This window comes from Oncorhynchus tshawytscha, linkage group LG28 (genome assembly GCF_018296145.1).
Source record: "Oncorhynchus tshawytscha isolate Ot180627B linkage group LG28, Otsh_v2.0, whole genome shotgun sequence".
NCBI lineage: Eukaryota > Metazoa > Chordata > Actinopteri > Salmoniformes > Salmonidae > Oncorhynchus > Oncorhynchus tshawytscha.
Genome location: NC_056456.1, coordinates 33,551,358 through 33,565,028, shown reverse-complemented (window position 1 = coordinate 33,565,028; position 13,671 = coordinate 33,551,358). Strand labels below are relative to the sequence as shown.

Here is a 13,671-nt window from a genome sequence, read left to right as displayed (position 1 = left end):
TACAGAAACCCAGCCTAAAACCCCAAACAGCAAGTAAATGCAGGCGCAGATGTACTTTCCCCAGCTTTCCTTCTGGACTTTCTTCTGCACTCGGTTGCTTCAGCCTTACCACTAAAACAAGCTCATTGACTCTTCAAAAAGGACTGCAACATTCTGGCACCATCTGAAGTACTTTGCTATAATTGGTTTGACGTGTCAAGTAGCAAATATATACCATCATATTTAATAACGCGGCAAAAAATGAAAGTAAAACACGAAAAAGACAAGTTGAAATATATAGGTTTTGCTGCCCATATGTTTACTTTACGGTATCTTTGAACGCCTTTGCTGGGAAATTGGCATGGAAGGATTTAGACACGCCCACATGCGACAATCGTTTTTTCTGATTATAGAGAGACAATAAATATATGTAATATATTGTGGACTGTAAAAAAATATATATATAAAAAATACAATCAATTGTGTGTGTATGAAAGTGTGTAGATATATGTGAATGCACTCCTTTAGCGCCCCCACCCCTCTCCCCCTGCACAGTTGTGAGCTATAATTTTAATGAAGTTTTTTATCTTTTATTTTTTATTTCTATTTTATTTTTTAAAGTAAACACCACAAACTCATGTAGGGAAAAGAAAAAGGCGACACAAATCTACGCCCGTTCTGATAAAAACCTTAGGGCATCTAAGCCTCCGGGGATGCCTTGCTTGACCACACCCTCTTCCTTGCTCCTGGCCTGCCCTGCCTCTTCCACCAATCCAATTGTTTCTTATGGACAGAAAAGAGCAGAAGCTCTGAGCTGTCCGATCAGGTCTATTGTCTTGTCTACTGGACAGTAAGAAAAGGGAGTCAGTTCTACAACTGAATGCATTCAACTGAAATGCGTCTTCCGCATTTAACCCAAACACATCCATGTCTGGTTTGTCATTGATAGTTTATCCCCCCCAAAAACTAGTATACAAATACATTTTGGTGATGCCTTTGTAAGAGTTGATGTTTTCGCTTTTTGAGAGAGGACACTGGAGCAAGATAGAAAACTCAAGCAAGCGGATTGTAGATTTTCCAATCTATTAGGGAATTTCCCAGATATTTGGGTATCATGACGTGATTGTTTTCAAATAACTTTGAAGGACATGGGTCTCTACAAGGGAATTTTGCTCCAATGTTGTTTGTGACCGATTGTGAAAGAGAAGTGCGCGTTTATGTCTAGCTGACGTGAGAGGGAACCAAATAAAATTGGTAGACATCCACAGTTTCCAAACTAATGCCGCGTTCTTATGCTAGTCGGAACTAGGAAACTCGGAATTGTCAAACTTGCTGTTTCGTTGAACGCGGCACGTGTATAGCTACAAACAGTTGGCATGTCGGGAATTGCGAGTTTCGTAGTTCTATGTGAACGCGGCATCATACTGTAGAGGCGTGAATTGTCAGAGCTGTCCCACTGGATACAGACTGTAATTCAACGTCTATTCCATGTTGGTTGTTGTGGAAACAACGTCAATTCAAACAGTATGCCCAGTGGGGTGGGTCTTTGCATAAACTAGCTAAATGGAGAGAAAAAAAAATAAAAGTTAGCCAAAGTGTAATGATTTTGATCTAATAATTATTTTGTGAACACTCAAAAGTAGGCTACAATAAAAGCATTGAGTGATAAATAAACCTATTTGAGTCGGATATTCACACTTTGAACTTTCTAATATGCTCGGCAAGAATGATCATGTTTACGTTAGCGTATCCGTCTGCCCATGCCCGGAAGGGGTCATTTTTCCGTCTTGTTTCGCTAGGATAATGCGGGAAGTGAGTGATTGACAATGCAGATGTTCTGTCCATGAACTTCATCTGGTATGCATACGTCGGTGATTCCAGAGAATCTGACTGGAATGTCTTAGTTTCTTTATCATCTACAGCTGTCAGGCATGCGGACTATCTTCTCCGGTCTGTCCAGTATCCACATCTCCTTCTCCAAATCAGAGCAATTCGTTTCTAAAAGCCAGGGATAGGCTACAGTATGTGAGTATCCAAATATCTCTCTCTCGAACAGAAAATGGATCACAATGTAACAACTCAAGCTCCTGTTTCTCTGCTTCATTATTCAAGAAGGTGAAGAGGTAAGATGGCCACCCCCTTTGTCCCAGTGCCTGTCCCCATGGAACGGACCCCGACCTGGCCCAAGAGGACCCCCCCCCTGGGAATTATCTCTAGCTCTGGCATTTCACCTCCTGGAAAGTCCCCCTGGGTGAAGGCCACTGGGTCCTGGGGGGCCACGGTAGCCTGTCCGAGCCTCCCCCAGGCGTGTTACAGCCCCGAGGGGTACAGGACATCCAGAGGAGGAGAGCAGGGGTCGGTCAAGGAGGATGGTACTCCAGGGGACAGTTGGGAGAGGCCCCTCACCCCTACCCTGCTGGGCTATGAGGTCATGGAGGAGAGGGCAAAGTTCACGGTAAGGAGTCACCCATATGATTAATTGATTGTAATTCTATGATCACACCTTATTTGATTAAACAAATTAGTTGAAGCAGGTGGTACTTAGCTGGGACAAAAAATCCTGCACACATGATGTCAGGGAACTTGGTTTAAAAGTTCCATCCATGTTTCAATTTTCCATCAGTTATTAAATGGTAGTTACTGTAGCATGCAGCATGCAGCATTTTGTTTTAAAGAGTTATAGGAGGCACATTTAATAATCAACATCCCATCTGGTTGAATTCCATATGATTTTGTGACTGCCTCTATCATGTGTGCTCTCATTCATGGAAAAGGCTGAACTAATTGTGTGTGTGTGTGTGTGTGTGATATGAGCATCTGTTGTTAAATGACCAGAGATAGACAACCAGTCACAAGGAAGTGACTCTGTGGAGTGTGATTCAGTTAGGTAGGGTAGCTGTATTTTATTCTTACAACCACAATCTCCTTTTAGAAAGATTGATGCTGCTTTGTAATTTCTATCTTCCTTTTCATATATATATTATATATATATATATATATATTTTTTTAAATGGCATCAGATACTGTGTTTTTGTGTGTAGTTGACTTGGTTTTATAACACACTCACTAAAGTAGTATCTAAAGATTAGTGGTGCTGAGAGATACAATAAGTATCTGATAAGAGTATACCTTTAACAGAACTGAACAAACATTGTGTTATGGCTGCGGTTACTTCCATCCATGTCTTTGTGTGTATACAGCAGAGTTGCCCAACTGGCAGGGGCCAAAGTGGTTTTCGGCCCCCCACGTTTTCTATTAAATGTTTTTTGTTTGTCCTTCTGTACATTTTTTATTGTTGGACATAAAAGACTGTAAAAATACCAGGAAATCATCTCTAAGTAATTTCAGATATCTGTTCCCAAGTAGTCCCACACATAATAGGGAGACACGCCATCATATACAAATGTAAGCAAGGTTTCAAATGATGATGTTTTAGTCAAACATTACATCTGTTTGGGCTTCTTGCGCTCAATTTTCAGTCTACAAATGATTTGTAATTATGTTCCTGCCCCCCGACCATCCGCTCAAGAAAAAAGAGTTCCGTCGCTATTGATGATCCCTGGCATAAAGTATATGCTACAAAAATAACATGGTCTATTTTTCACTGCAGGTGTATAAAATCTTGGTGAGAAGGAATGAGGAAGAGAACTGGGTGATCTTCAGAAGGTACACAGACTTCGCCAGACTCAACGATAAGGTGAGCTTCTGCAGCAGACACCAGGGCTCAATTCTGAATAGTCCCTTCCACTGGATGAACTGGCCATTCTATTTCTATCAAGTCAAATTGTATTTGTCACATGCGCCATCAGAAGAATCCAGGAAGAGATTCCAGTCTGTGCTCGGAAAACAGTCCAGTAGTTTAGCATCTGCTTCATCTGACCACTTTTTTTAGACCGAGTCACTGCTGCTTCCTGATTTAATGCTTGTAAGCAGGAATCAGGAGGATAGAATTATGGTCAAATTTGCCAAATGGATGGAGATGGCGTGCTTTGTATTTGTCTCTGTGTGTGGCTCCCTGTGACTCATTTAATTGTGCCAAATCATGGGCCAAATTGGTGAGATCATACGAGGAGATCAATAAAATCAACTTGACACCCTCCAACTTGAGGGAGCAATTTATGTGAATAAAATATTGAACTGCTCTCTCTCTGTGTTTTTCTCTCAGCTAAAGGAGTTATTTCCCAGGTTCAGACTAGCCCTTCCACCCAAGCGCTGGTTCAAGGATAACTACGACATGGAGTTTCTGGAGGAGAGACAGTTAGGCCTACAAGCCTTCCTACAGAACCTCATAGCACACAGAGATCTCACCAACAGGTGGACTTCAGCATTTCCCCTTCACCTTTATTTTATCTAGGGTTGTCTCACATGTCGTTTTCAAGAGAAATCAAGAGTGTGGCTTTTGTGTGTGTGCGTGTGTGTTTGATACTACTCTTGAGTGTATCTGCAGTGAGTTCACATATCGTAATTATATTGGAGGATGTCCATGTCGTCTTTCTGACCTTTGACCTTTTCCCCCACAGTGAAGCGGTCAGACAGTTCCTTTGTCTGGATGACCCGCCAGGCCCCTTTGACAGCCTGGAGGAGAGCAGGGTGAGCTATCTCTACAGTACTTTTTATTATCATTAACCTTTTAATAATCCAGGTTAGTCTCATTGAGAACACATGTATTTTGCTAGAGAGATCTTATCAAGATAGTAGACCTACCAAATACTTAGCTGGCTCCATGCTATGGTCTCGGAATGTCAATTGTGAATAATTTAACAATTGTGTGGCAAGCAGCATACTTCAACCAACTGAGCCAAATAGTACTAGGGTTGTGTTCAGTAGGGCATATGACAGGAAATGTTATTAACATTAAACAAAAATGAGCTTTTCTTATTGGACAAGTCTAGGTAGTTCCTCTCTGTTTTATTCAGTTTTCTTCCATTTGGTGCCTCATGAACATAATCCAGGTTCGGTTTATTGTGGCAATCTTGCTGACAGGCTTTCTGTGAGACGCTGGAGGAGACCAACCACCGTCTACAGAGGGACCTGTCGGAGAAACAGCGAGAGATTGACTCTTTGAAAACAGCCCTGGATGAGAGACAGACCCACATTGGGCTCCTGGAGAAGAGAGTGAAGTGAGGATTTGTTCTTTCTCAGTGTCTGAAGACCTAGAAATCTGGCGAGTGTGTGTTTGCGTGTCTGAAAAGGGTCCTGAGTTCTCGTGGAAATTGCAAGATGTACTCCCCATCTCCCACATGATCTGACCACACAATCCAGTTGTGTGTGTGTGTGTGTCCTGTCTGTGGGCTTTTAGATGTATGTATTGTGTATGTGTTTGTACAGTATGTGTGTTAACATGGTGTCCCTCTGTCTCAGTGGTAAGTCCCCCAGCCCAGAGGGCCTTACTCCGGAGAGCAGCAGACTATCAGCCCTAGGCAGTGAGAACAGCTCTGACACAGACACTGCCGCAGACAGACACAGAGACACAGACGGAGAGGCGGACATAGACACAGACAGGGGATCATCCACTGCATTGGCGGCTGACCAGGAGACATGTCCTGAAAGAAGAAGGTACCTCGTTGACATCTCGTGTCTTTAGACACACAACCATCTCTCCTGTCCACAGAGCTACGTGTGCCAACCTGAGCTAGATGTTATACAGGTTATCTGATCTGTAAATAATCTTAAACTCCAATTAACAGACCCATATGATGTACAGATCACTGTTTACCTCCTCTCATGGAGACATAATAGGATATTTCATCTATGTCTCTGTGCTTCGTGATGTAACAGATGTTTAATTTGACCTCTGACCTTTTACCTACTCTCTGTCAATCCAGCTCAGAAATCCAAGGGCCACTCAAGGGTCATGGGGCGTACTGGTCATCTGCGGCCATTGATTGTTCACCAGACGCTTTTATAAATTCAACAACTCCATAGAATGATGTGGAATTCTGCATTTGATTCTGACCTGGAACCTGGAAAAGTATATGATTCCAAGATGGACTGATGATGAGCTACGAGTGTATAGACTTCATGTACAGATTCTTGCTTGTAGTGACTGCGTTAATGGGTGATTGACGTTTTCATATAAGGTGTGTGTGTGTGTGGGGGGGGTCTGTGTGTCTAAGGATTCTAGTAATATACTGTATATGAGTATTGATTTCCAACACTTGTTCTGCTCTCATCTAATGCCTTGGTTGTATAATAATCAAGTGAAGATATACTGCAATATGTGTCTAACTGCCTTACATCAATCTCTTTTCTACAAAGCTAAGTACTGTAGTACTGTACTCAGGTTCTCCTCCCTGCGAAAAGCAATACTTATAAACTTGATTGATCTTAAAACGCTTTATGTTCTGTCATTGAGTCACACACAACACAAACCCTTTACTTCAAGAGACATTAACCCAAAAATCAAGGAACAAATACAGTTCCACAGTTTGTTTTCTCCTGACTTCACCAGCCAAAGGATCATCCTCTTCTACCTAAGATTTAGATTTGATTTTGAGAAGGTGCTGGTAGGCAAGTAGAAATAATATAAAGACCACTGTTTCACCACAAGGTGGTGCTGTTAACACGTCCAGTCAACCCTAGGCTGAAGTGTCGGGAACTTAACATTCACTTCCCACCACCCATAAGTGGAATCATTCGAGCTCTGAGTAAAACTCTTGGAAGAGGACAGGAACAATTTGACACAGAAATATCTAACACGGGAAAAATAAAGAGCACTGGGCCTTAGATGTAGGACATTTTGAGGGAAGAAAACAGAAACCGCTCTGTCACAAACGCTAATAGATGTTTTATTGTCACATACAGATAGGTGCAGTGAAATGTGTTGTTTTACAGCACCCCTGGAGCAAATTTAGATTATGTGCCTTGCTCAAGGGCACATAGACAGATTTTTCACCTTGTCAGCCCAGGTATTCAAACCAGTGAACCTTTGGTTACTGGGCTGACCGTTAGGCTACCTGTTACTCTTGGCCTAATAGCAGATACTGACATAATAGCCCTCAGGAATATTGGGCCCCTCATTTATTGCCCCCCCACACACACTTGTATGCCGAATACGCCACAAACAGTATGAAGAACATATTCACGGCCAAATCCACAGGGCTTGTTTTAGGTAATAAAAAGGGTCAATTTAAATCACTCACTTAAATGAGGTGAAGTACATTATAATGGACAAACCGCCTGTTAGTATTTCCATTTTCATATTATTTTCCAAATATCGTTCCATCTTACAGATACCTAAAGCTTCCAGCTCCATGTGCTTCCCATGCAGTCACAGCATGGGCTTAAGAACAGGAAACACTACTTTGAGAGTACAAATGCAATGGGGATATATATATATTTCACCACCGGGTGCCAAGAGGAATCACTCCCAAGATGTACACCTGTGATAAAAAGTGCAAAGATTTGACACGGTTAGACATTTTTAAGCAGAATGCAGTTGAACTCCTTTCTTGCTGTTTCAACTAAAAAAAGATACACAATGTCCTGGATATACAGATGTAGGATCTTAATTTGAGCCAGTTCGCCACAGCAGGAAAATAATCCTGCAGCAACAGGAAGTGTGAATTATTATGTGGATTGTAATTAATGGACTTTTCTATTTTAAACCTCAAATACATGACATGTTTTACATGTTTTACCCCACAACTGGGTTATTAAATTAAGATCCTACATCTGTAAATTATGTTCTTCCCCTTCCCCATGCTTTCCGGCCCTATACTTTACACTACACATTGCTGGAGATCAGATTCCTGATTGTCAGATTTGTGTTTGGTTTTGTATGTGATGACTGAGAGGAGGCCATGGAGGATAGATGTTGGGCAATAGCTACCGTGCCCTCAGAAAGCATTCATACCCTTAGACTTATTCCACATTTTGTTGTGTTACAGCCTGAATTTAAAACAGATTAAATAAATGTTTTTCTCTCACCCAGCTACACACAATACTCCATCAAGACGAAGTGAAAACATGTTTTTAGAAATGTTTGCACATTTATTGAAAATGAAATACAGAAATATCTCATTTCCATAAGTATTCACACCCCTGAGTCAATACTTTGTAGAAGCACCTTTGGCAGTGATTACATCTGTTAGTCTTTCTGGGTAAGTCTCTAAGAGCTTTTCACACCTGGATTGTGCAACATTGGCCCATTATTCTTGTCAAAATTCTTCAAGCTCCGTTAAATTGGTTGTTGATCATTGCTAGACAACCATTTTCCACTCTTGCCATTGATTTTCAAAAAAATGTAAGTAAAAACTGTAACTCGGCCACTCAGGAACATTCAGTCTTTGGTAAGACCTTTCAGTTTGGCCAGGCGGCCAGCTCTAGTTCTTCCATTTAAGAATTTTTTCTGAACTGACTTGCCTAGTCAAATAAAGGTTGTTTCTGCTTTGTCATTATGGGGTATTGTGTGAAAATGGATCAGGAAAAAACAACAATTTAATCCATTTTTAGAAAAGGTTGTAATGTAACAAAATGTGGAAAAAGTCAAGGGGTCTGAATACTTTCCGAATGCACTGTATATACAAAAGTATACGGACACTCCTTTAGTGGATTTGGCTATTTCCGACCACACCCGTTGCTGACAGATGTATAAAACTGAGCACATAGCCATGCAATCTCCATACAGAAACATTGGCAGTAGAATGGATTTACTAACGAGCTCAGTGACTTTCAACGTGGCACCATCATAGGATGCCGCCTTTCCAACAAGTCAGATCGTCAAATTTCTGCCAAGCTAAAGCTGCCCTGGTCAACTGTGAGCTATGTTATTGTGAAGTGGAAACGTCTAGGAGCAACAACGGCTCAACCGTGAAGTGGTAGGCCACACAAGCTCATAGAACGGGACAGCCGAGTGCTGAAGTGAGTAGCGTATAAAAAGCATCTCTGGAAGCAACGTCAGCACAAGAACGGTTTGAAATGGGTTTCCATGGCCGATGGCAAACAGCACAACAGAAGCGTCGGCTGGAGTGGTGTAAAGCTCGCCTCCATTGGACTCCATTGGAGTAGTGGAAATGCGTTCTCCGGAGTGATGAATCATGCTTCCCCATCTGGCAGTCCGATGGATGAATCTGGGTTTGGCAGATGCCAGGAAAACACTACCTGCCCCAACGCATAGTGCCAACTGGATAGTTTGGTGGAGGAGGAATAATGGTCTGGGGATGCTTTTCATGGTTCGGGCCCCTTATTTTCAGTGAAGGAAAATCTTAATGCTACAGCATACAATGACATTCTAGACGATTCTGTGCTTCCAACTGTGGAAACAGTTTGGCGAAGGCCCTTTCCTGTTTCAGCATGACAATGCCCCCGTGCACAAAGCGAGGTCCATACAGAAATGGTTTGTCGAGATCGGTGTGGAAAAACTTGACTGGCCTGCACAGAGCCCTGACCTCAACCCCATCGAACACCTGGGATGAATTGGAATGCAAACTATGAACCAGGCCTAATCACCCAACATCAGTGCCCGACCTCGCTAATGCTCTTGTGGCTGAATGGAAGCAAGACCCCGCAGCAATGTTCCAACATCTAGTGGAAAGCCTTCCCAGAAGAGTGGAGGCTGTTACAGCAGCAAAGGGGGGATCCACTCCATATTAATGCCCATGATTTTGGAATGAGATGTTCGACGAGCAGGTGTCCACATACTTTTGTTCATGCAGTTTAATCATAACTGGCATGGTAGGTTAAATTGTAAGATTCTCCAAACTTCTATAGCAGGGATCATCAACTAGATTCAGCCACGGACAATTTTTTCTTGAGCGGATGGTCGGGGGGCAGGAACATAATTACAAATCATTTGTAGACTGAAAATTGACCGTAAGAAGCCCAAACAGACATGTTTGACTAAAATATAATAATTTCAAACATTGCTTCCATTTGTATACATGTGATCACATGTGTATTATTTGTCCAACCATGAAAAAACAAACAAACAAACAAATAAAACCACCCGCGGGCCAAATTCATCCCGCGTGGGCCGCCAGTTGGGGTACCCTGGTCTATGTATTTTTATTCTAACACCCATTAACAACAGGAGGTCCCGTGAAAAACATGGGCCCGCCTATAGAAATCAAATTCCTGTCCAACTGATTTGTTCTGGCGCCGGCCCTGCAGGGCAGTTATGGTTGGCTGTCGACTCTGAGCTCAAGAACATCTGGACTGAGGGGGAAATTCAGATAAAAATGTAATTCCTACAGTTTTCAGTTTGTTTTTTTATATACATTGGCCTCATGAGTCCTTTTGTGGAGCTTTTGAACCTTATTTTTAAAGCCTTTGAAAAACTCACTTCTGAAAGCCCAGTGCAGAAATACAGTTATGTGCAACGATTGAATTACAGTCTGATTCTTGTACTATGAACTAAGATGTGGGTCTTTTATAACCTTGCACAAGTAACCCAGCAAGCAAAATATTGCACATGATGTTTTATTGATGTCATTTTCTGGTTGTAAACTGGTTTTCTGGCTGCGAAGACGTCATGTAACCTGATTACAACCAGCTGCTCTCTGTTATAACCAGATAAAGCCATCCCAGCTGACTCACAGCTTCCCCTCGGAAGCTCCACTGAAATGACTCCTTCTTCTGCCCCACCAGACTCACCAACTGCTGGAGCAGTAACATCTCTCAAGTAGTAGAAAGGACAGCTGAAGACAAACTTTTAATGGTTTTTCCTAAGAAATTTGGATCAATATAACATTTACATGTCAGGTAAGATCACTTCACAACAGTGTCAACTGTGACCCTGAAACCACACCCCCATGAACTCCTTGTAGCTGGGCATGTAACTGAATACATAACAGTTCACATAACGTATATCCACAATGATTGATGTACAGGTAAGGCCTATGATCGTTTGTTTGGCTTGACAGAGTAACATGCTGATCGGGTCCACAGCCTCTTCAGATTTAGGTCATGATAAAAAGCTCTGCTCCTATCGATCTTCTGAATGGTCATTTATTTATTTGTTTATTTGGATCCCCGTTAGCTTTTGCAGAGGTAGCAGTTATTCTTCCTGGGGTCCACAAAAACAACAACACATGACAAGTAACAAAACCCTGATACACTGATAGGCAAGGACAGTCACACACATTTAAAATACAACAATATACAAACATTACAACCAAAAATGAATACTAACAATACAACAACAACAACAAAAATGTGTGTGTTAAAGTGTGTCTGTGTGTGTTAAAGTGTGTCTGTGTGTGTTAAAGTGTGTCTGTGTGTGTTAAAGTGTGTCTGTGTGTGTTAAAGTGTGTCTGTGTGTGTTAAAGTGTGTCTGTGTGTGTTAAAGTGTGTCTGTGTGTGTTAAAGTGTGTCTGTGTGTGTTAAAGTGTGTCTGTGTGTGTTAAAGTGTGTCTGTGTGTGTTAAAGTGTGTCTGTGTGTGTTAAAGTGGGTCTGTGTGTGTTAAAGTGTGTCTGTGTGTGTTAAAGTGTGTCTGTGTGTGTTAAAGTGTGTCTGTGTGTGTTAAAGTGTGTCTGTGTGTACGTGTTTGGGTATGTGTGTGTTAAAGTGTGTCTGTGTGTGTTAAAGTGTGTCTGTGTGTGTTAAAGTGTGTCTGTGTGTGTTAAAGTGTGTCTGTGTGTGTTAAAGTGTGTCTGTGTGTGTTAAAGTGTGTCTGTGTGTGCGTGTTTGGGTATGTGTGTGTTAAAGTGTGTCTGTGTGTGTTAAAGTGTGTCTGTGTGTACGTGTTTGGGTATGTGTGTGTTAAAGTGTGTCTGTGTGTGTTAAAGTGTGTCTGTGTGTACGTGTTTGGGTATGTGTGTGTTAAAGTGTGTCTGTGTGTGTTAAAGTGTGTCTGTGTGTGCGTGTTTGGGTATGTGTGTGTTAAAGTGTGTCTGTGTGTGTTAAAGTGTGTCTGTGTGTACGTGTTTGGGTATGTGTGTGTTAAAGTGTGTCTGTGTGTGTTAAAGTGTGTCTGTGTGTGCGTGTTTGGGTATGTGTGTGTTAAAGTGTGTCTGTGTGTGTTAAAGTGTGTCTGTGTGTGCGTGTTTGGGTATGTGTGTGTTAAAGTGTGTCTGTGTGTGTTAAAGTGTGTCTGTGTGTGCGTGTTTGGGTATGTGTGTGTTAAAGTGTGTCTGTGTGTGTTAAAGTGTGTCTGTGTGTGTTAAAGTGTGTCTGTGTGTGTTAAAGTGTGTCTGTGTGTGTTAAAGTGTGTCTGTGTGTGCGTGTTTGGGTATGTGTGTGTTAAAGTGTGTCTGTGTGTGTTAAAGTGTGTCTGTGTGTGTTAAAGTGTGTCTGTGTGTGTTAAAGTGTGTCTGTGTGTGTTAAAGTGTGTCTGTGTGTGTTAAAGTGTGTCTGTGTGTGTTAAAGTGTGTCTGTGTGTGTTAAAGTGTGTCTGTGTGTGCGTGTTTGGGTATGTGTGTGTTAAAGTGTGTCTGTGTGTGCGTGTTTGGGTATGTGTGTGTTAAAGTGTGTCTGTGTGTGCGTGTTTGGGTATGTGTGTGTTAAAGTGTGTCTGTGTGTGTTAAAGTGTGTCTGTGTGTGCGTGTTTGGGTATGTGTGTGTTAAAGTGTGTCTGTGTGTGTTAAAGTGTGTCTGTGTGTGCGTGTTTGGGTATGTGTGTGTTAAAGTGTGTCTGTGTGTGCGTGTTTGGGTATGTGTGTGTTAAAGTGTGTCTGTGTGTGCGTGTTTGGGTATGTGTGTGTTAAAGTGTGTCTGTGTGTGTTAAAGTGTGTCTGTGTGTGCGTGTTTGGGTATGTGTGTGTTAAAGTGTGTCTGTGTGTGTTAAAGTGTGTCTGTGTGTGTTAAAGTGTGTCTGTGTGTGCGTGTTTGGGTATGTGTCCCCTCACAGTCCCCGCCATTTCATGAGATGTATTTTTTTAAAGGTCATTTTGCTGTTTGCTTGAGTAATTGGAGATGGGAGTTCCATGTGATCATGGCTCTGTATAATACTGTGCATTGCTGTGAATTCGTTTTGAACTTGAGGGCTGTGAAGAGACCCCTGGTGGCATGTCTTGTGAGGTATGTATGGATGTCTGAGCTTAATGTTATTTGTTTATGCAGATCATCTTAAATTCATCTCTTGTCAACCTTCAGCCAGGAAAGACTGGCATGCATGTTGTTGATGTTAGTTCTGTATGTGCAGTTAAGGGCAAGGTGTGCTGCTCTGTTTTGAACCAGCTGCAGCTTTGCTAGGTCTTTCTTTACTGCACTTGACCATATTACTGGACAGTAATCAAGACGGGACACGACCAGAGTCTGAAGAACTAGCACAGTTGATTTTTGTGTCACCCCTCCCCATCTTTACAACAACTTTGTCAATATGACTTAACCATGATTTTTAAAATATATTTTATATTGAACCTTTATTTAACTAGGCAAGTCAGTTAAGAACAAATTCTTATTTACGATGACGGCCGACACCGGTCAAACCCGGACGACCCTGGGTCAATTGTGTGCCGCCCTAATTGACCATCCAATGTCATTGTTCAGCTTCCTCAACTTGCTAAATGGTCACACCCTTTATCTCCAGTTGAGGTTTAGATCTTAGAGAATGTTTTGAACAAAACACAATGGTTTTTAGTTTTAGTTGTATTTAAGACCAGTTTATTATTAATCACCCATTCTGATACGGACTGTAACTCCTTATTTATAATTTCACTGAGCTCTCTGGCTTTGGGTGTTGACATGTAGAGTGTGGAATCATCGGCATACATTGTCATTCTAGCTTTGTGTAAGACCAGTGGCGAATCATT

The 13,671-nt window shown here is 41.8% G+C and overlaps 1 protein-coding gene across 2 annotated transcripts; it reads left to right on the top strand.

The window, feature by feature from the left end:
• Positions 1-1,417: 1,417 nt before the first annotated feature.
• On the top strand, positions 1,418-6,315 carry LOC112227136 (sorting nexin-16). 2 transcript variants are annotated; one of them, XM_024391988.2, is made up of 8 exons: positions 1,418-2,004; positions 2,095-2,434; positions 3,590-3,676; positions 4,145-4,293; positions 4,500-4,569; positions 4,963-5,099; positions 5,341-5,535; positions 5,805-6,315. In XM_024391988.2, exons 2-8 carry the CDS (start codon positions 2,108-2,110, stop codon positions 5,902-5,904), a joined length of 1,065 nt encoding a protein of 354 aa, XP_024247756.1. In that variant the 5' UTR covers positions 1,418-2,004; positions 2,095-2,107; the 3' UTR covers positions 5,905-6,315. The 2 variants fall into 2 exon arrangements, with proteins under 2 accessions (XP_024247756.1, XP_024247755.1); XM_024391987.2 differs by having other exon boundaries at positions 1,422-2,004; positions 2,092-2,434.
• The last annotated feature ends 7,356 nt before the right edge of the window (positions 6,316-13,671 follow it).

What these genes read in the sequence shown, in the direction of transcription:
- LOC112227136 (XM_024391988.2), top strand. Translation starts at nt 2,108, where the DNA reads ATGGCCACCCCCTTTGTCCCAGTGCCTGTCCCCATGGAACGGACCCCG. An exon ending in ACAGCCTGGAGGAGAGCAGG is followed by an intron (nt 4,570 to 4,962) that starts GTGAGCTATCTC and finishes TCTTGCTGACAG; the next exon opens with GCTTTCTGTGAGACGCTGGA. An exon ending in CTCCTGGAGAAGAGAGTGAA is followed by an intron (nt 5,100 to 5,340) that starts GTGAGGATTTGT and finishes CCTCTGTCTCAG; the next exon opens with TGGTAAGTCCCCCAGCCCAG.